Source organism: Colius striatus, chromosome 22 (assembly GCF_028858725.1).
Source record: "Colius striatus isolate bColStr4 chromosome 22, bColStr4.1.hap1, whole genome shotgun sequence".
In the NCBI taxonomy this organism is placed as follows: domain Eukaryota; kingdom Metazoa; phylum Chordata; class Aves; order Coliiformes; family Coliidae; genus Colius; species Colius striatus.
Window position 1 is genome coordinate 3509274 of NC_084780.1, and position 20257 is coordinate 3529530.

General features: G+C 59.0%; 1 protein-coding gene across 1 annotated transcript in view; it reads right to left on the minus strand.

The window, feature by feature from the left end:
* The window catches only part of ITPR3 (inositol 1,4,5-trisphosphate receptor type 3), a 51333-nt gene extending 32039 nt beyond the window's left edge, over positions 1-19294 (minus strand). The window contains exons 1-9 of the mRNA XM_062013432.1: positions 19206-19294; positions 11127-11197; positions 6091-6212; positions 2502-2588; positions 2220-2378; positions 2028-2126; positions 1824-1907; positions 740-886; positions 282-377 (exon numbers count right to left, since the gene is read on the minus strand). Coding sequence (XP_061869416.1) covers positions 282-377; positions 740-886; positions 1824-1907; positions 2028-2126; positions 2220-2378; positions 2502-2588; positions 6091-6212; positions 11127-11197; positions 19206-19294 — 954 coding nt within the window. The remainder of the gene's footprint in view (positions 1-281; positions 378-739; positions 887-1823; positions 1908-2027; positions 2127-2219; positions 2379-2501; positions 2589-6090; positions 6213-11126; positions 11198-19205) is intronic.
* Positions 19295-20257: the final 963 nt, after the last annotated feature.

Here is a 20257-nt window from a genome sequence, read left to right on the forward strand (position 1 = left end):
CTCCTGATCCCTGAGGCCACAAGAGAAAGGTGCCAGAAACAACACCTTTGGCAAACAACCCCTGAACTGTTTGGGTGGGGGATTTTTGGGGGTGAAAGTCTGTCCCTGCGAGCAGGCAAATGCCGATGGTGCTCACAGCTGGTGAGGCGAGGAGGAGCCGGGGCAGGACAGCTCAGAAAGCAAACTGGAGCAGGGCCAGAGGGCACCACTGCTGTCTAAGGGTGGGTGGGCACTGCCTTTGCAGGGGGCAGGTCTCTGTGTCCCTCTGCTCGCCCCCTTACCTCTGCTGCCAGGTAGTTGCCCGTGGCGAGGTGCTTGAAGCGGTACAAGCCGTTCCAGTGCCCGGCTCCTCCTCGGCACGGGTCGTGGTGGACGACCTGGGAGAAGCAGAAGAGAGCTCAGCTGGTGGCACACAGGGCTGGCAGGGGACTGGGATGCCATTCCTGCCCACAGTGGCTCTGCTGAGCCCAGGCACACGTGGATAAGAGCTCCATCCCATCTGTGTGAGCAAACACACTGAGGGTGCAAAGCTCCGACACTGGTGCCCATCCACCCAGCACCCACAGCTCCCAATGCTCTCCTGCAGCTCAAGCCTTGTGCTTGCTTTGACCAGGCCAGTCAGGCTTCTAGAGTTGGGATGGTACAGAAATAACCACTGCTGCAGCACCCCATCCCCAGGGAAAGCACAGCAGGTACCCCAAAGGCCCTTGGACAGGGGCTCCATCCCCTCCCCACTCACCTCCACCTCCCACAGGGCGTTGGAGCTGGTGGCTGAGGTGGCTGATTGTCTCAGGGTGGTGCGGAGGAAGACGTGCAGCTTGCCTTTGTACTCATCACAGGTGAGGAACTTCTCCTGCTCAGCATGGAAGAGCCTCACCACGTCCCCCTGCCACCAGGACACGACAGTGAGACCCAAGGATGTGACCCTTCTACAGGCAGATGCATCTCCTCCTGTGGCACCCACCCCCAACCCTGCAAGGGGATGGAATCCCCCTGTAAATGGTCCAGAGCAGGGCACAACTCCCAGCTGTGGCATGGCAGGACTGCAGGAGCCCAGGCACCATCAGCTCTTCCAGCTCTATCTGCCTGAGCTGTGCTACAACCTGCCTCTAGCACAAAAGCTCCTCTAAACCGAGGGAAGGACGTGGGCATGGGCACAGGGCATCTCACCATGCCATCACTTTTACTCACACAAGTCACCTCTCTCTGCTTCCCCTCCCTGGGTTATAAAATGAGTGCACACTCACCATTTCACACCCCTGGAAGGGTCAGAGGCTCTGCTCACCAATGTGTTTAAGGCATTAACACCCCAGGAAGGAGGGTGCAGGGGATGGGGGAAGCTGGGGATAAACGTGGTGCCTGGGGATGAGGGGCTGTAAGATCACAACAATCAATATCCATCCAGCTGCTTCCTGGAGGACCTCAGCCCCGAACAATAGCTCTGCAGGGAAAGTTCCTTTCCCAGGCAACAGCCAGCCCTGCTGCACAGTGAAAGAGCTGAAAGCTGTCCTCACAGCTAGCAGTCACTGCTGGTACTCTGTGTGCTGTCCTCCACAGCCAGTCTGATACAATAGGTGGAGGGTAATTTCATGCCCCCACAGGTACCTGCTGATACTGAAATATCCAACTCCAGCTTGCTGCTAAAGCTCTTCAAGTGATAAATTCTCCTAGATATAAAAGTCCTCAAGGCAGCATCTCCTTCCTCTGCCCCTGTCACACAGCCAAGCAGCTGTCCACACATCCTGCCCCTGCAGGGGACTGGCGCTGAATCCCCAGAGCCCACCATGTCCTGGCAGCCAGGGCAGCCAGAGCTCCTCCCTTACCCCTTTCAGCACCTCCTCCATGTGATCACAGAACTGCATGAAAAGGTTGATTTTCCAGCTGGTGTTGCAATTAACTGAGTTCACCTGAGGAGCAAGAAAGCACCGTCAGGCTTCCCTGGGAGAGGGGAATAAAGGAAGGGAAACAAGAACCAAAGAGGCAAGCCCTGGGGGCCAGAGCCTTGCAGGGGCAGAGCTGCCCTGTACCTCCTTGCAGCCAGCGTTGTCAGCGAGCTCGTAGTTGCTGGCGTGCAGCGGCTGCCCTGCATTGACAGGGTTCAGGATGACTTTGTCTCCCACGACTACCTGAGGAGCAAAAAGGGGAAGGGAGGAGAGAAGCTGAGCCCGGGCACTTGGCAGGGAGCTGAGTCCTGGCAGGTGGCAGGGGCTCGTGCTCACGTTGTCTCCATTGCTCCTGAGCTTCCAGAAGGGCTGGATGAAGAGCCAGGAGCCCTCGTTGCCGGTGGCGTCCAGCGTCACGCGCATGGCGTTCTTCTCCAGCAGGGCCGGCAGCCGCTTGTTCACGGTCAGGTACTTGTTGCTCTTCATGTGGAGCAGCTGGAAAGGTAAACACTGGGGTGAGCTGGGGAATGCAGCTCCCCAAAGTCCCCCAGGGCTGGCCAGACCCAGGGGTGAGCCTGTGAGCCCCGTCCCAGCGGGTGCCTGTGCCCGTGGCTGTACCTGGATGACGCTGCCGTATTTCACCACGTCCCCGTGAACCTTCTTGTTCTCTGTCTCGTTCTGCTTCTGCTCCATCTGGGCTGCATGCTGAGTGCCAAAAGGAGAAAAGCTGGATGGAGTGACTCCAGAGGGGCCACTTGTTCCCTCAGCTGTGCAGAGGATGGGATGGTCTGGGACACAGAATCAGCAGCGTGCCCAGGGGGGCAAGAAGCAAAGGGCATCCAGGCTGGGCTCAGCACTGGGGTGGCAGCAGGAGCAGCGCAGGGATTGTCCCCTGTGCTGGGCCCTGGGGAGGCTGCAGCTCCAGGGCTGTGTCAGTGCTGGGCCCCTCACTCACTGCCACAGGGACACTGAGGGGCTGCAGCGTGGCCAGAGCCGGGCACAGAGCTGGGGAAGGGGCTGGAGCACAAGGGGCTGGGGAGGGGCTGAGGGAATGGGGGTGTTGAGCCTGGAGAAGAGGAGGCTGAGGGCAGCCAGCAGCACTCTCTGACACTCCCTGACAGGAGGCTGCAGGGAGCTGGGGGTTGGGCTCTGCTCCCCAGCAATGAATGACAGGACAAGAGGCAATGGGCTGCAGTTGGCCCAGGGGAGGCTGAGGCTGGAGCTGAGGCAGAACTGTTTCCCTGAGAGGGGTGTGAGCCCCTGTGCCAGGCTGCCCAGGGAGCTGGGGCAGTGCCCAGCCCTGGAGGGATCCCAAAGGCGTGGAGCTGAGGTGCTGAGGCTGTGGGTCAGTGCTGGGCTGGGCAGGGTGAGAGGAGGACTGGGACTGCCTGAACCTAAAGGGCTTTTCCAACCATAAGGTTTCTTTGATTCTATGATCCCTCTGTCCCCCAGACAACACAGGCCAGAGATACAACATGATTCCCACTGTCCAAGAGCTCAGCCTGGGACCACTGAGCCATGAGCTCAGTGAAGCTTTAAAACAAGGACTTAAAAATGAACACAGGGACAAAATGGCACCAAAATTCACCTCAGATCCCAGCAGGTCTTATGGGGCAGCACCAAAAGGCAACTCTGTGCATGGGTCAGAGGCTGATGCAACATGCCAGGGCCATGGGGACCAGCAGCACCAAACCAAGAGGGGACCAGAGACCAAGGAGCAGAAGGTGCCTCATCAGTGGTGCTGTGCACAGAGACGGCTGCAGGCCCAGACCCGCTGCAGAGGATGAGGCAGGATGGGTCCCTGCCAGGCGAGATGCCCCAACCCTGAATATCTCAGTGCTGCTTTTGGCCCTTCTCTCTAAAACCACAGACATTTTCCATGCAGTCTGCCTGTCAGAAGGAGTGATGGTGACGTACATGGAACAAGGCAGGAACTTGTGGATCCATCTGGGAACGGCGAGGGAGCGTCAACAGCCCTGGCACAGCCTGGGCAGCATCAACCCAGCCTTCCCCACAGCGAGGGATGGAGCTGGGAGAGCATCTACCCTTTCCCACCCTGCTTTTCCCTCTTTCACTGGAGGGCAGAGGAAGTGGGAAGCACAGCTGGAATTGCATCTCCACATCAGGAGGATGGGGCAGCCAGCTCAGGAGTGTCTGAGCAGCCTGTGCTGGGACTTTGAAGGCTCCTGGCAGCCTTGTTGGCCACAACCCTTCATCCCCACACAGCTCTGGGTGCCACCCAGGAATGTGACCCCCGTGGTGGTGGCTGCTGCCACCAAGAAAACAAGCCTGCTGCCAAGGAATCCCACACCAGTGCAACAACAACCCCAGGGAGCAACACGGCTGCAGCGAGGGATCCAGCACTGTGTCCTACATCTGTGTCCAGATCTCAGCTCCTCCCTTGCCAGTGGGGCTGGGAGTGGGAGCTGGTTGCCCTGAGCATGCCAGCTGGTTTTGCCAGCCTGTCCCTAGGATGGGACAGGGGCTGTTCCCACGCCACGGTGGGATGAGGTGTCAGGGGGTGGGGAGCCAGGGAGGGTTGCAGGGAGGTTGGGGAGACATCAGGTGAGCGGGAGGAAAGCTTCCACAGCACATCTGCATTGCTTCTGGCTGCACCTACAATCAACCAGCTGAGAAAGCACCAAGTCTTAAACCCACTGAAAAGCAACAGGGCAAGAGCACAAGCTCAGAAAGGCAACTGGGCACTGAGGATGGCCGGGCTGGGATTCTCTGCTCAACGCTTGGGCTGCTTCTGCTTCAGGGAATTACCTCTGTGGGCTGGAAGATGCTGCTAAATCCCAGCCTGGGGTGCAGCACCCTGCCAGGATGTCCAGGAGCTTTGCAGCAGCGCTCTGCAGAGAGCTGTGTCCCTGCCTGGGCTGCCAAAGAGCAATTGCCAAAAGGGCAACACCGGGAGCAGCGGAAGGGAGCAAGGAAATGACAGAATCTCTTTAAGACAAATCCTAAGCAAGGTGCAATCAATCAGGCTCAGAAATGAGCCTCTCTGGCCAGCACAGCTGCCTACATCACAAGTTACAGCCTAACTGGAGGAGGAAAACAGCATTTCCATCCACCAGTGACCACGTGGGGCTGGAGATGGCAGGAGGCACCGACCCTGCCCCGGCATCTCCCAGCCATTGTCCATGTGCACACACTGCACCAGACCAAAGGCACAACCAGGGCATCAGTGGGGCTGGGCTGGAAGCCTGATGAAATGAATTAATGAATCTCTCCTGAGCTTTGGTTTTATGAATCATCCCAGGGGCCTCGCCAGCTGTCTGAGGCCATTATGCAATGTTTAACATGGGCCCTGTCCAAACCTCGTGGAAGTCAACATATTTCTCTTCCACATATCTTTGGAGCCAGCCCTGGCTGCAGCAGCTCCCTCCTCCATGCCAGGCACCCTTGGGTGCTGTGGGAGGTGCAGGGCTGTGCTTCCAGAGCACCTCTGCCCGCTCTGCCATGGGCTCCTCTGCACAAGGAGCATCAAGAGGGCTGAGACAGGGGGTGGACATCACCTCTCATCCCCAAAGCAGCATCACTGCCCTCCCTTCCTCTCCCTGCCTGCTCAATCCCCTAGATCCTGCTCTGCAGGTCTTCCCTGGGACATCTCCCTTGCACTGGGAGCCATCAAATCAGCTGTGGCTCCCCAGTGCTGCTGTATTCACCCTGTGCAGTCACAGCATGGACTGAGCACAGCCATGCCATGCTGCCCAGGGCTTCCCCTGTGCCAAGGGCACACATGCAGGCATGGCATGAAAGCACAGGACCCAGGGTTCATTTGCCTCTCACACCTGAGGCTGGATAAGAGCACTGCACAAGAGTAACCCAGGGTAGAGCTGCACCCTCCAGGGAGCCCTCAGCCCTGCAGATGCCATTGCAAAGCACCTCACAGAGCTCCCACCCTCAACTCCTTTACTACACCATATGCCATGAATAAGAGCTGACAGCCACAGGAGCCATTCCTCTAGAAAAGGTGGCTGTGGCAGATGTTCCCTGGCAAGGGGAGGGCAGTGGCACAGCAGAGCTGAGCAGAGAGACCCCCTGAGGACAGCAATGCCTGGGGCAGGTCCTGGCCTCCATGCAGGGTGCTTTCTGGGAAGCAAAGCATATCAGAATGTGCACAGCAAGAGGTCTGGATGTCACCACCCAACCAGCCCATGGGGACCATCCCTTCTGGGGAGGATGGTTCCTCACACCCCCTCACCTGGAGCTTCTGCAGCAGCACCACATCTGCAATCTTCTCCTTGTCCTGCTTGGTTTGCTTGGCCTTCCAGTACTGCTTCTGGGCAGAGTAACGGTTCATGGGACATACTTTGAAGAGGCAATCTGAGAGGAGAGGAAGGTAACTATGAGGCTACAGCAGCCACCTGGTTGCCAGCCACCAGCATGTCCCCAGCGGGGCCAACGCCACTGAGAGGCAGGATTGAGTGCTGGAGACCCTGGCAGTCCCTGCAGCATCACTGGGAGATGGGTGACCCACCCCACAACCCCCTCAGCCACTGCTGGGGGTGCAAGGGAGGCAGGGCAGGGACTGCTGGGGGGTCACATTGCTTCCTATCAGCTGGTGGACTCGTTTCAAATTAGGCTCAATGAGTCCAGGAGTGACTCCACTTCTTGGATGCAGGATTCAGAGCGTTCCCGTTGGAAAGAGCTGTGCAGTTTGGGAAGGAAGCTTCAGGGGAAGAGAAAGTCCTGATGAAGGCCAGCTGGAGGGAAGGAGGAGAAGATCCTGGGGGGAGGGACGCCGGAAGGACACGGGTGCCATGAGAGCAGGTCACGAGCAGACCTCACCTCACCCCATCACCCTGGGCCAGCAGGAGCGTGGGCTGCTGCCCTGTGCTGCTGTGCCATCAGGACATGCAGCTGCTCCAAACATGCTCCTGCCCTGTGCTCACAGGGAGCCTCAAGCACCAGCCTCTGGAAGCTACCAGGAACTTCTCCTAAAGTCTGTGTCTCCACAGCTGCAGTTCAGCTCCTAAAGGAAACGCTTTGGGGACCTGAAGGGAACACATTTGCACCGCAGCTCCTCCCAACACTTTGCTGTGTCTGAGCTCTGTAGATTGCCTTGATTTGCCTGTTTTTTTTCCCCAGCCTTCCATGGCCTGGATGGGAGGCAAAATGCAGCCACCCAGGCCCAGGCTTTGGGAACTGAAACATGAGAGAGACTGCAGACAAAGAGGCACTGACACCCCCCAGCCCCTCATTTAGGGGGTGTGAGCAGGAAGGGCTCTTGTAGCTTGCATTGCTCTAACACACCTGAAATAGCAGCCCAGAGACTTCAGACACAAAAAGTCCAGCAGCAAAAAAAATCACTTCCATCTCTGGCTCAGGTCCCAAGGCACTGGCAAGCACGTATTTATTTACCTGGGAGTGACGAACAAACAAGTGCAGAGCACAGTTCTCACCGGCTCTGGCTGCTGGGAAGAGGCCAAGTTTCACATTTCATTTACAGGTCTATTTGCTAATGGCATATCCCGTGCCAAGGAGGCTTTCCATGGGGAAGGATCCACTGCAATGCCTGGCTGCCTGCTCCCACTGCCTCCAGGGCCACCTGCAGCACCTTCAACTCTTTTTGTTCAATTGCTAATTAAGGCTGTAAAAAAAAAAAGCTAAGGGTCTGGTAGAAAGCAGGAACCAGGAGGAGGGAAGTTAAAGCATCTATTAAGAGATAGGTGCAAATGCAAGCCCTGGCCCCAAGCACACCCTGCCTGGCATCCCCATCTGAGGACTGAGCCTGGTTTTGCAAGGAGGGAAACTGAGGCACCCAGAAAGGCTCCAGCAAAGCTTGTGTTGGAGGCTGGAGATTTTGGCAGTCAGGCCTAAGCACTGAGAATCCTTTTTGCAAGATGGGTGGTTGGTGGAAGAGGGAAGCCAAGGAAAGCTCCCACATCAATGGGATGGCTGGCAAGAAGAGGGAAGCCAAGGAAAGCTCCCACACCAGTGGGATGGTTGGTGGAAGAGGGAAGCCAAGGAAAGCTCCCACACCAGTGGGATGGCTGGCAAGAAGAGGGAAGCCAAGGGAAGCTCCCACACCAGTGGGATGGTTGGTGGAAGAGGGAAGCCAAGGGAAGCTCCCACACCAGTGGGATGGTTGGTGGAAGAGGGAAGCCAAGGGAAGCTCCCACACCAGTGGGATGGTTGGTGGAAGAGGGAAGCCAAGGAAAGCTCCCACACCAGTGGGATGGTTGGTGGAAGAGGAAAGCCAAGGAAAGCTCCCACATCAGTGGGATGGTTGGTGGAAGAGGGAAGCCAAGGAAAGCTCCCACACCAGTGGGATGGTTGGTGGAAGAGGGAAGCCAAGGAAAGCTCCCACACCAGTGGGATGGTTGGTAGAAGAGAGAAGCCAAGGAAAGCTCCCACACCAGTGGGATGGTTGGTGGAAGAGGGAAGCCAAGGAAAGCTCCCACATCAGTGGGATGGTTGGTGGAAGAGGAAAGCCATGGAAAGCTCCCACACCAGTGGGATGGTTGGTGGAAGAGGAAAGCCAAGGAAAGCTCCCACACCAGTGGGATGGTTGGTGGAAGAGGGAAGCCAAGGAAAGCTCCCACACCAGTGGGATGGTTGGTGGAAGAGGGAAGCCAAGGAAAGCTCCCACATCAGTGGGATGCCTGGCTGAGATGAAACAACCCAGCACGGCCATGGAAGCCACAGAGGCCAACCCTGTGCAGGGAGGACAGCAGCAGGGCCAGGGCCTCGCTGCCCCACTCCCCCTGCAGCCACCCTGAGCCCGCTCAGAGCAGGATGGAAGCATTTGATTTGCTTTTACTTGAGCTCAGGGCTGGGAAGTGCCTTTAGAGGGAAGAACCCTGGAAACAACAGCCAAGAACAGCGAGGTGCTGGGTGTCTGTGGGAGGGCCAGGGGGGCCCTGGCTGCAGGGACAGGCTCACAGGGTGGGTTTGGGCATTTCCAAAGGAAACCATTTGGAGCTGGCTCTGGGAAAAGGGTCCAGTGTAACCCCCCAGGAAGCTGGGCCAGGCCCCGGCGTGACCCGCGTGTGCCTCAGCACAGTGCAGGATAGGGCCGGGCCCGGCTGCAGGATATGGGGACAGCAACAACACATGAAAATCCTCTTAAGCCTCTCTCTGTCACCACAGGGAAACAGCAGCAGCCAGTTGTTTTGACCTCCCTCAGGGTGATAGCTATCAAAGAGGCACAGAGCTGCTTTTCCGGCCATTAAGGCGAGCGGCTGGATATCCTGGTGGTGTTTGCACGGAGCAGGGCTGAGCCCAGAGCAGACCTGGGCCTGGAAAAGACATCCAACAGCCACCCATGTGCAGGCAGGGATTCGGTGTGGCTGCTGGGGTGAGGCTGCTTCCAGCTCTCCTCGTTCAGCCCCAGGTGAAAGGGCACCCACAGGCAGGTTGGGAGACCCTGGGGAGCTGTGGGGTGGGCTCGTTAAATCACCCCCAGGTAGGAATTAGTAGCAACATGATGAGGCAGGTCACTGCTCAGGTGGGACAGCCATGGGGAATGGCCCAGAGAGGAGCCTGGATATGCTGGATGTCAAACACACCCTGAGAAAAAAGGTGGAGGCACAAAGAGAGTCTGAAATCACAGTAGGTGGAGTGGAAGGAATGGCTGCCCCAAACCAAACCCCAAACCCAACACCACAGTGGCTGGTTTGGGGCAATGTCACAGCTCTGTGTGCACTCCCCAGCTTCTGTGCTCCAGGCACTCAAACCCAACTGAGATGCTCAAAACCCTGCCCCTGCATTTGCAGCTTGCTGAGCACACAGGGCAGCCAGGCACCAACCCAACACTTGAGCTGTGAGAGAGGAGCACAGGGGAAAGGGAGCTGGGGGTGCTGGTGGGCAGCAGGATGAGCCTGAGCCAGCAACGTGCCCTCGTGGCCAAGAGGCCAATGGCAGCCTGGGCTGGGGCAGAAGGGCTGTGGGCAGCAGGTCAGAGAGGTTCTGCTGCCCCTCTGCTCTGCCATGTGAGACCACAGCTGGGATGTTGTGTCCAGCTCTGGGCCCCTCAGCTCCAGAAGGACAGGGAGCTGCTGCAGAGAGCTCAGCACAGGGCACAGAGAGGCTGGAGGGAGTGGAGCATCTGCCTTGTGCTGAAAGGCTGAGGGAGCTGGGGCTCTGCAGCTTGAAGAAGAGGAGCCTGAGGGGTGAGCTCAGTCATGTTCCAAACCCATCAAGGGTGGGTGTGAGGAGGCTGGAGCCAGGCTGTGCTCAGGGATGGCCAATGACAGGACAAGGGGCAACAGGCACAAGCTGCAACAGAAGAGGTTCCAGAGACACAGCAGGAGGAATTTGTTCCCTGTTGAGGTGAGGGAGCACTGGCAGGGGCTGCCCAGAGGGGCTGTGGAGGCTCCTTCTCTGGAGACATCCCAACCCCAGCTGGATGAGTCCCTGTGTGCCCTGCTCTGGGTGCTGCTGTGGCAGGGGGGCTGCACTGGATGAGCTCTGCAGGTCCCTTCCAGCCCTTGAGACTCTGTGACTGTGGTTCCCAGGGAGCTGCAGTGATGTGCCCCAGAGCACAGGGCAGCCACTTGTTCCCTGAGGAGCCCATGTTTGAGGCCAGCTGGCCCCAGGCCCTGCAAGTCAGGGAAGCAGGAGGCACAATCTGCTTTTCCCAGTGGCCTCTCAGGGCTTCTCCAGGCCATTTCCACAGGCCAGGAGCCACTTTGGCTTCCACTGACTCATCCCCTTTTCTGCCTGGGCCTGGCTGCTCCTTACCCAAATGGGAAACAACGTGGCCAAGAATGAGATGGCTGAGGGCACATCAGAATATAACTGCCTCTCCCCAAGCCCTGCCTGCCTCAGAAACGGGAGCTTAATCCCCCAGCTCTCTCTGAGCTGCAGCCAAGCACAGCAGATGTAATTAGTGCTGAGTGCTAACAGGCTTGCCTTGAAATACTTTACCTGTTGCAACTGCCTCTCTGTCTGTCCCCTCCTGTCCTGGCAGTCACCCAGGTGCCAGCAGCCCGAGGGATGCAATTTGGGATGGTCAGACCCACCAGTGCTGAGGATGGCTCCTGGTCACCCCTGCTCCTTAGGGCTGGCCTCAGGGGTCCTAAGAACCCCCCTCACTGTGGAGGTGGTTCCAATAAATGACACCAGAAACAAACCTATGGAGGTTATCCAAGAACCCTCTGGATCCCTCTGCAAATGACACGCAGCATCTCCAGCCCCAGGCTAGCTGGGACCCTGATGCCCACCCCTGGCATGGATGCTCAGGGCCAGCATCACAGTGGCAACAGAGAAGCCCCAGCCCAGCCCCAGTCTCACCTCGAAACTTCTTGGGTGGGTTGTCCAGGTCTCCAGCAGCCGGTTCCACCACACAGCGATCATCCACCAGCCTGCACAGGCACAACAGGCAGGAGCAGGGAGTCAGCAGCAGCGAGATGCCAGCAGGGCCACCCTCACCCAAAGCCACAGAGCTTCATCTCCCCCTCCCCACCCATCTGCACCCTGTAAATGTTTAGCACAACACTCAGCTGCTGGAGCAAGCGGCTGCTCTGGGGCTCTTGCTCTGAACACATCACCCTCCTTCACCACCACTTGCCATTTATTTCACTCAGGTTTCATTTCACCCTGGTCCCTTGGGGCAAAGAGCAGCCAGCAGATAGGGATCAGCAGCAAAGGAATGGGATGCTCTGTGCCAACTGTGTGCCCAGGCCCTTTGCTCAGTGACCCACGGGGAGGTTCTGACGCTCCTGCTGGAACCAATCCTGCCCTGCCCAGCTCCCAAATCCAACCCTCCCCGGACGTGGTGCCCTGGTTTTTCACTCCTAGTCTGGCAAAAGTGTGATGATTTCAACTTTCCTTCAATGGTTTCTCCTTCCCTGAGAGCTGAGGGACACAGAGGGTGCAGCTGCTGCAGATGGAGGTGACAGGGCACCCCCCAACCCAGTTATTAATTGCAATCTGATGAAAGGTGCTGGCTCTGCCCATCAGATGCAGAGGGCTGTGTGTCTCCTCCCTGCCCACCTCTTTGTTTTCCCAGCATTGAGTCAAACCCTGTGGGCTTGGCTTTGGGTGCTGAAGACCGATGTCAGGACGTTGCTTTTCTAAGCTACTAAGAACAGCAAAGCATAACCCAGCACAAGGTTCTGCCCAAAGCACAGGGGGATGAGCAGCGCTCAAGGGGCTTTTGTGGCACCAGGGCCAGCCTGAGCTCCTCTTTGTGGCCTTCCAGGCTTTCAAGGGAAGCCAGTGCTCCAGTGAGACAGGCTGTACCTGCTCACCCGCTTCCTCCCAGCCCCTCTGGGCAGTGATGCAGTGAGAGAAACTACAGCTCCTGCCCGGGGTGAGGAAGTGAGAAGCGTGTCCCCACCTGCAGAGGCTGAACTCAGGCAGCTGTGAGCATGACAGTGGATGCAGGAATGCACCCAGAAGGGAGAATCCATCACAGGGGCAGCTCTGTCCCTGAGACAGTGGGGGGAAGATGCAGCCTGGAGAAAGGAGGCATATGCAGGTGGCACGTCAGCCAAGGGCACCACGGAGCCTCCTCTCCTCTCCTCTCCTCTCCTCTCCTCTCCTCTCCTCTCCTCTCCTCTCCTCTCCTCTCCTCTCCTCTCCTCTCCTCTCCTCTCCTCTCCTCTCCTCTCCTCTCCTCTCCTCTCCAGACTCCCAGCCCACCCAACAAACCAAACAGCTGAAATATTGCTGGAGAGGGATGCAGAGTTGGCAAAAGAGACAGACAGTCCTTCTGCAGATCCAGCCTCCTTCCCCCCAGCCTCTGGAGGAGGGGGAAATTCCTTTCAGTAGCTGTGCAGAGAGGAATTTGGCCTCCATGCTGATGGACTGAGACCCTGAGGTCCTCGGCATGGCCGTGTCCTTGGCAGCAGCAGCACGGGCTGGCAGGGTGCTCTGAACACCCCCACCACCAGCTCCCTGCTCTTCAAACCTCCCAGGGCTGGGGGAGGTTCAACTTTGATTTCAAACAACGCTTTTGGTGGCAGCAGAAGCTTAAAAACAACCAGCAAAGACTCGGAAGGTTGTAAACAACAAAGCCCAAAGCGCTGAGGTTTCGGCTAAAGGCACGGTGAGCTGGATGGGGTTGGCTTTGCAAACACTCCTGGTCAGCAGCACAGGGGGTTATGGGCTCCTGAGCAGGGGCTGCCCAAACACAGTGCCTTTTCCATGGGCCATGGCAGCAGGGAAGCAGCCAGGCATGTTCACAGACTGTGGGGCACGGAGCCTTGAGAGGGCAGGGAAAGAGGAGTGGAGCAGAGGCAGCTGTGAACAGGGGCTGCACCACATCTCACCCTGCAGGAGACATGCAAGGCTTCAGCCCAGCCCTGAGGCCACTTGTAGGTGGTTTTGGTTTCTTCTGCCCTTGTTTTGATGGGTGACAGGGAGGAAAGAACACCTTTGATGTGCCTTAGAGCAAAGACCACGGAGGGCTGAGCCCTGACCAGCCCACAGGTCAGGCTGATGGAGAGGAATGCACATGCCCAGCTCCTGTCAGTGCTTGCAAAAGCAGAGGGCTCAATATCTCTTTAAACCAGCAAAACCCTCCATTGCCATGGCTATGGGTCTCTGAGGTGACACCTGCTCTGTGTGGCCCGTTTGCAGTGGCAAAATAAACATGCTGGGAGCTTCCCAGCCAGCCCAGCTCTGCCTGCAGCACTCTGCTGCTGCTTCCCTGTGCCCAGCCCCGCTGCTCTGCCAGGCAGGATTAGAGATACTGACCTGCCAGCTTAGAAGTCTTAATTAGTGAATGATCTCAAGGCAGTTTCAGCACCTTTAATCCCAGGATTACATTCTCTGCAGGGATGCAAAGTGTTGTTTTTATTAAACTGATACTCTGGACTAACATTCCTCAGTTTAAAGTTGCTGAGAAAGGATTCTGTCAGGGAGGACATGAGTCACCTGGGTGACTGCTGGGGCCAGGACAGGCTTCCACTAACAAGCAGCATTACCCAGAGCAGGATGAGGCACAGGGGAGCTCCCTCTGCTCTCAGAGCAGTGGGGAGGCTGAAGTCCTGCTTCCACCTCTTAGCTGTTGGTGATAAAATGGCTTGCTGGTGCCTGAGCACCTGGAGGAAGATGCTGGGTGAAGCAGCAGGCTGGATGCACAGATTAAAGCTTTGGCTTTGCCTTTGCAAATAACCCCCAGGGAGCACGAGAGGCCGGATCCTGCACACGGAGCCCAGCAAAGCCCTGGCCAGCATCTGCTTAGCTTTAAGCCACAGCAGCCAGCACTGTGGCTCCAGTGGGGCTTTCTGCTCGCTGTAAAATATGGAGCACAAAGTGATTCCTTGGCCTGAAGCCACAGCACTTGGCTGAGCCGTTGCCGGAGGTCAGGGGGAAGCGGCCGAGGCTCCGGCTGCAGCAGCACGGGCTGGGAGCAGGAGAGACACTGTGCCCTGTCCATGGCACACCCGAGGCCAAGGCAACTCTGGCACACCATGGCCCAGGGTGGATGGGGAAGGAATGCTCTGAGAGAACAGCTTCAGCCTCAACCCCGCTACAACACCTGGAGAGGAGGAAGAGGAGGAGGAAGGTGCCGAGGCCAGGTCAACCCCTCTGATTCAGGGTGCAGGATGGGCACTGAGCTCACAAGGAGGGGAATATAAATAAAGTGAATGCAGGGAAGCCATAAAAGTGCAGCTTTTCCCCCACTGACCCAGTGCTGGGAGGAGGAAGCTGCTCCTGGCCTCACACACTTCTCCTCCCCGCTGAGAAGAGTTCATCCTGACCCAGCAGAGCTGCAGTTACCCTTTAACCAGCTGCATTTCCCTGAACTGCTCCACCCTGCAAATCCACCTGCAATCACAATTACAGCTATCAAAGGTGGTTTTTCACCTTAAACAGGCAACTGCCATTCAGGTTGCAACCAACCCTTTCCCTCTACGAGCCCACGGTGCTGGTGGAGGGCTCTGGGTGTCCCTGTGGATGGCAGGGATGGGGCAGCACATCACCCTGGCACCACACTTCTATTCCACACTGGCTCCTGCCATTTGATGTTGATTTATCAGGGACACAAGATAAGATAGGGACACTTGTGACAGTGATGTCTCCCAGGCTCACAGCATCACCCCATCCATCACGCTGGAGCAGGAACCAAATCAAGGTCTCTGAGCAACTTTCCCTGCTTGGCCACTGGTTTGTTTTGCCTGGATGGTCCCCACAGGGCACCTCCCATCACCTGCTGTTCCCTCCATCCCAGCCTCAGTCCCCAAAGTTCCCTGTGTGCACACACAGATCTCCCAGGCTCTACCACAGATGGTCCTTGGGCAGTGAAAGGGCTGCATGTCTGAGCTCCCTGCAGTGGGGTGCCAGGCCCTGCTCAGCACCAAACCCACATCCCTGGCCTGTGCAGCTGCTTTTGTCCCAGAACTGTTTCATCTGCAGCAGCAAAGTCACAGGCAGCCCTGCAGAGCCCTTCCCCACCTCCTGGCCAGAAGCCACCTCGAACCGAGTCAAAAGAGAGGTCCCTTCATCTCCCAAACTCCTCCTGGGCACCTTCCCCTGTGCCCCAAACCACTTCTGGCATCTCTGCTACACCCATCCTGTCCCCCCCATCTCCCCCAAGGGACTGTGTCACTGCCAGGGTGCTGAGCAGCACCAGCCAAGGGATGCAGCCAGCAGTGTGGCTGCCCTCAGCTCGGACACCTGAAGCTGCTGCTGCTTCCCAGCCCCCAGCTCTCGCCCTCCCTACCCACAGGACTTCAGTACAACCTCCTCTTTTTGGGTTGTTTGTAGCATTTTAGCTAGTTTGGGTATTTTGGCTCACTGTTCCCTCACCTAGCTCAGCACTTGAGCACAAAGGAGAACTCTCCACCCTTCAGTGGGATGTTTTTCCTCCTTAAGAACAAACACCCACTGCAGAGAGGGCGTGCAAGAGGATGGGTTTGTGCCCAGGGGCCTTTAGCAGTGCAATTTGAGGGGCCTGGGAGCAGAGGAGGCTCAGCTGGGGGCTGTAGGGCTCCTCCTCCCTCCACCACCAACCCCCTCCATCATCCCCAGCAAGTTCCCTGTACAAAAAGAGGAAAGCACTTCCAAAAATAAACCAAACCCAAATTAGCCAGTGTTAATAAGGGTCCTGATCTGCTTCCTTGCTGCTTCTCAAGGCACCCCACTGCCCATGGGGCAGCAGCCTGATGAGGGAAGGCAGTGCTGTGCCAGTGGCTGGTCCAACCCCCAGCTCACCCCCACACACCTGGGGCTCAGGGGAAAGCTGCTGCTGTGGTGCTGGAGCTGCCAAGAGCCTGGCAAGCTCCTGCAAACAATGGCACCTGTCCCTCTGAAGGTGAGGATGGTGAGAACAGCCCTGTGTGCTGCTTTAGTCCTGGATGACATCTTCTTCCTCACAGTCAGGGGCAGGGCTTTGCACTGGCAGCACAGCAGCAGGGCTCCCAGACCCCCCCAGTGACAAAGCACTGGGCTTAATGGCTGTAACACGAAGCACAAGCTGCAGCAGAGCCAGGCAGGAGGAAGGATCCTCAGCACACACCCCACCACCTTCCCTGTGCTCTCATCAGACCCCTTTCCCCCTCCTGAGCCTCTCTGGGCACTTTGAATGCAGCTGCAGAGGGGTTCAGGGCTCCAAACCTCACTGTGCATCCTGAGGACAGACAGACAGACAGAGCCCTGTGTTTCCCATGGGCACCACTGGGTTGGTACTTAGTGTCATTCATGCCCACCTCAGCCAGAGACTCCAGCAGCCCTCTGAGGAGGAGCTCACTGCCCTGCAGGGACCCTGGCACAGGGATGTCACAGCCCTGGCACGTTGGGGTACATCCCTTAATGTGACACTTGTGAGCAAGCACCTGCAGACACCCCACTTCATCCCATATAAACAGAGGGTCCCACTGCAGACCCCCAGTGATCCCACAGCCCAAACCACTCCCTGTGCAAGGAAAGATGGCAAGAACACTTGTGGCAGGTTGCTCAGCTCAGTGAGCACCCAGCACCCAGCTCAGGGCTGGCAGAGCTATTTGCCTTGCAAATGAGCTAAATAAAGGTCCCAAGCTGTGGCAAGGAGGGCTCCAGAGAAGCACTCTCAGTGAGTCACCCAGTCCCTTATCACAGGAGTGATTTGAGGTGTGGTTGGGTGTCCCAGGTCTGGGCCACACGGGGAAAACAATTCCAGAGGGTGGGAAACAAGCTGGAGAGAGCAGAACCCCAGGGAAGTGGGGCTGCCCAGCAATGGGCCCTGGGAGAAGAGGCTCTCCAAGCATGTCCTGCTGCTCAGATGCTTCTGAAGCACACAGCAAAAAGGGAGAGCTGGGAATCAGAGCTCCAGATGTCTAAACATCTCCTCATTCAGCTCCTGGTGAGCCATGGGACACGCAGCATGGGCTAATAAGCAGTGGCAGGTCTCAGCAGAGCCTCCTCCAGACCCCATCCCACAGCCTGGCTGGAGGGTTGCTCGGTGCTGAGCTGCCCAGGTGGCAGCCCCTGCCATGGGACAGCTCTGGCACTGGGACACGGAGCCAGCTACAAGGAGACCTCTCCAAAAGAGACCAGAGGGATGTCCTCTCACCCATCCCGAGAGGGTCTGGCACAGACAGGCTGCATCCTGCACCTCCAGGACCTTCTGCCTGAGGTTTTGTGCCCCTGTCTGCAGCCAGTAGCCCATTTCTGGGCAGTGTCCCACAGCCAGGTGAGGGGAGGCTTCAGTGGGCATTAACCCCGAGGCTGCACGTGCCCAGCGGTAGGTGCACGAACACGTGTAGGCGAAGGTCTGTGTGGCTCTGGTTATACAGAGGCATGTGGGAGCAAGTGCATTCATCACAGATTATAGAGCTGGGCAGCTCCTGCCCCAGGAATCCCATCCAAGTCAGCATTCCTGGCTGAGCTCAGCCTCTCCTCCGTGCAGCGTGGGGCAGGAGCTCTGGCACAGACCCACATCCCACCCGCCCGGGGAGGTGGGAAAGGTTTGAATCCCTGCTTTGAGGTAAGAGAAAAATAACCCCACCTGTGTCTCCAGGCATCCAGCAGCCTTTGCCAGAGCCCTCACCATGGCAGGGCCGTGGCCTCTCCCCGTGCCACAGGGCAGGAGCCAGCAGCCCCACGGATGGGGCGTCACTGAGGGTCTCGGCTGTGCCCAGGTGCTGCTTTAGCAGCAGAACAGGAGGGACAAGGGACAGGTCCCAGAGCAACCAGGGGATCAGCAATCACCTCCCCAAGTCAGGCTGCACAATGCCCTCCCCTGCAGGAGGCTGCAAGGAGTTGGCTCAGCCTGGACCTGGCACTGCCCAAGCAGCAGCCCGTGGCCACGGGCAGCCCCGTGTTGGTGACTCAGCTGTGATTCCCTCTGGCCAGGGGACTCTGAGAGCCAGCACTGCCCAGCCCAGGGCACAGCAGCCTCCAAGCACACAGAGCTGGGCTGGAAACCCCTTCCTTCATCCCCCCCAGGCCACATCCTGCTCAGCCACACACAACCCCATCCTACCCTCCGCCATCCCTCACACTGCTCCAGCCCATTGCAGCTCCTGCAGTCCCTAATGGGGAGGAAACAGTTTCTAGCCACAGCTGCCTGAGAGAGTGGGTGCAGGGTCCCTCCAGGGTCACATTCTGCTCCCAGCAGCACCAGCAGCCAGGGTGGGCTGCAGGGTCCCTCCAGGGTGAGTGCAGGGTCCCTCCCGGGTCACATCCTGCTCCCAGCAGCACCAGCAGCCAGAGTGGGCTGCAAGGTCCCTCCAGGGTGAGTGCAGGGTCCCTCCAGGGTCACATTCTGCTCCCAGCAGCACCAGCAGCCAGGCTGCAAGGTCCCTCCAGGGTGAGTGCAGGGTCCCTCCTGGGTCACATCCTGCTCCCAGCAGCACCAGCAGCCAGGCTGCAAGGTCCCTCCAGGGTGAGTGCAGGGTCCCTCCTGGGTCACATCCTGCTCCCAGCAGCACCAGCAGCCAGGCTGCAAGGTCCCTCCAGGGTGAGTGCAGGGTCCCTCCTGGGTCACATCCTGCTCCCAGCAGCACCAGCAGCCAGGCTGCAGGGTCCCTCCAGGGTGGGCTGCAGGGTCCCTCCCGGGTCACCTCCTGCTCCCAGCAGCACCAGCAGCCGGGGTGGGCTGCAGGGTCCCTCCAGGGTCACATCCTGCTCCCAGCAGCACCAGCAGCCAGGCTGCAGGGTCCCTTCAGGGTGGGCTGCAGGGTCCCTCCAGGGTCACATCCTGCTCCCGGCAGCCAGAGAAGAGCTCATGGGAGCTGGAGGCAAGTCCGGAGACCCAGAGCTTCCCCTCCCCAGCACCTGCACCCATCCTTGCAGCAGCACCCAGAGCTTCCCGGCCACTGTCCTCACCAGGCTGTGGCTCAGCACCACTTTCCCTTGTCCTCCCAGCCCGTCCCGCCGCGCTGACCGGCTGTCCCCGGCACCCAGCCCAGGGGCAGGCGCTCACAGGAGCCTTTCACTCACCCCAGGGTGCTGATGAAGCCATTGACGGAGCCCTCGGCGTACAGGGAGACGATGTCCCCGACGTGCAGGAAACTCGACATCTCATTCATGGTTGCCGCCGCCCCTGCAGCCCGTCCGCTTCTCCCCGCAGTCACCTTCCCGTGTCCAACCCCACCATGGGCTGAGCCGAGCGCTTGTCGTTTGGGGAGGGGGGAGCTTTATCCCAGCACCCGCGGAGCTGCGACGGCAGCGACAGCCCCAGCGCACAACTTCCACACGTGCCGAGCAGGAGAGGAGCCGGGAGAGCCGGGCGCGCAGGGGCGAGGAGGAGGAGGAGGAGGAGGAGGGATGAAGCTCAGTGAGCCGCCGGCAGGAGCTCCGTCCGGCTGCCCGCGGCTCGGGCTCGCACAGCGTCCTACCTGCAGCCAATGCAGCCAGAGCAGGAAGTCCTGCTCGAAAAAGCATGCAAATAGTTTTGGCCTGGGAGGAGAAGCGGAGCCGGCTGGGGCGGGGGGGGAAGGGGATGCCCCAAAAAGAGGCCCCACCTCTGCCTCCGCCTCCCGGCGCGGGACGGGGCTCGCCGGGGTCGCCGCGGCTCCGTCCCGCCCGTCGCGGCCGCTGCAGCGGGGCTGGAGCTGCACCCGCCTCCCCTCGTCCCGCTGCCTCCATCCCCTCCCGCAGCCGCTCTGCGCTGCCCCTCGTCCCGCTGCCTCCATCCCCTCCCGCAGCCGCTCTGCCGCTGCCCCTCGTCCCGCTGCCTCCAGCCCCTCCCGCAGCCGCTCTGCCGCTGCCCCGCGTCCCGCTGCCTCCATCCCCTCCCGCAGCCGCTCTGCCGCTGCCCCTCGTCCCGCTGCCTCCAGCCCCTCCCGCAGCCGCTCTGCCGCTGCCCCGCGTCCCGCTGCCTCCAGCCCCTCCCGCAGCCGCTCTGCCGCTGCCTCCATCCCCTCCCGCAGCCGCTCTGCGCTGCCCCTCGTCCCGCTGCCTCCAGCCCCTCCCGCAGCCGCTCTGCCGCCTCCCCTCGTCCCGCTGCCTCCAGCCCCTCCCGCAGCCGCTCTGCCGCTGCCTCCATCCCC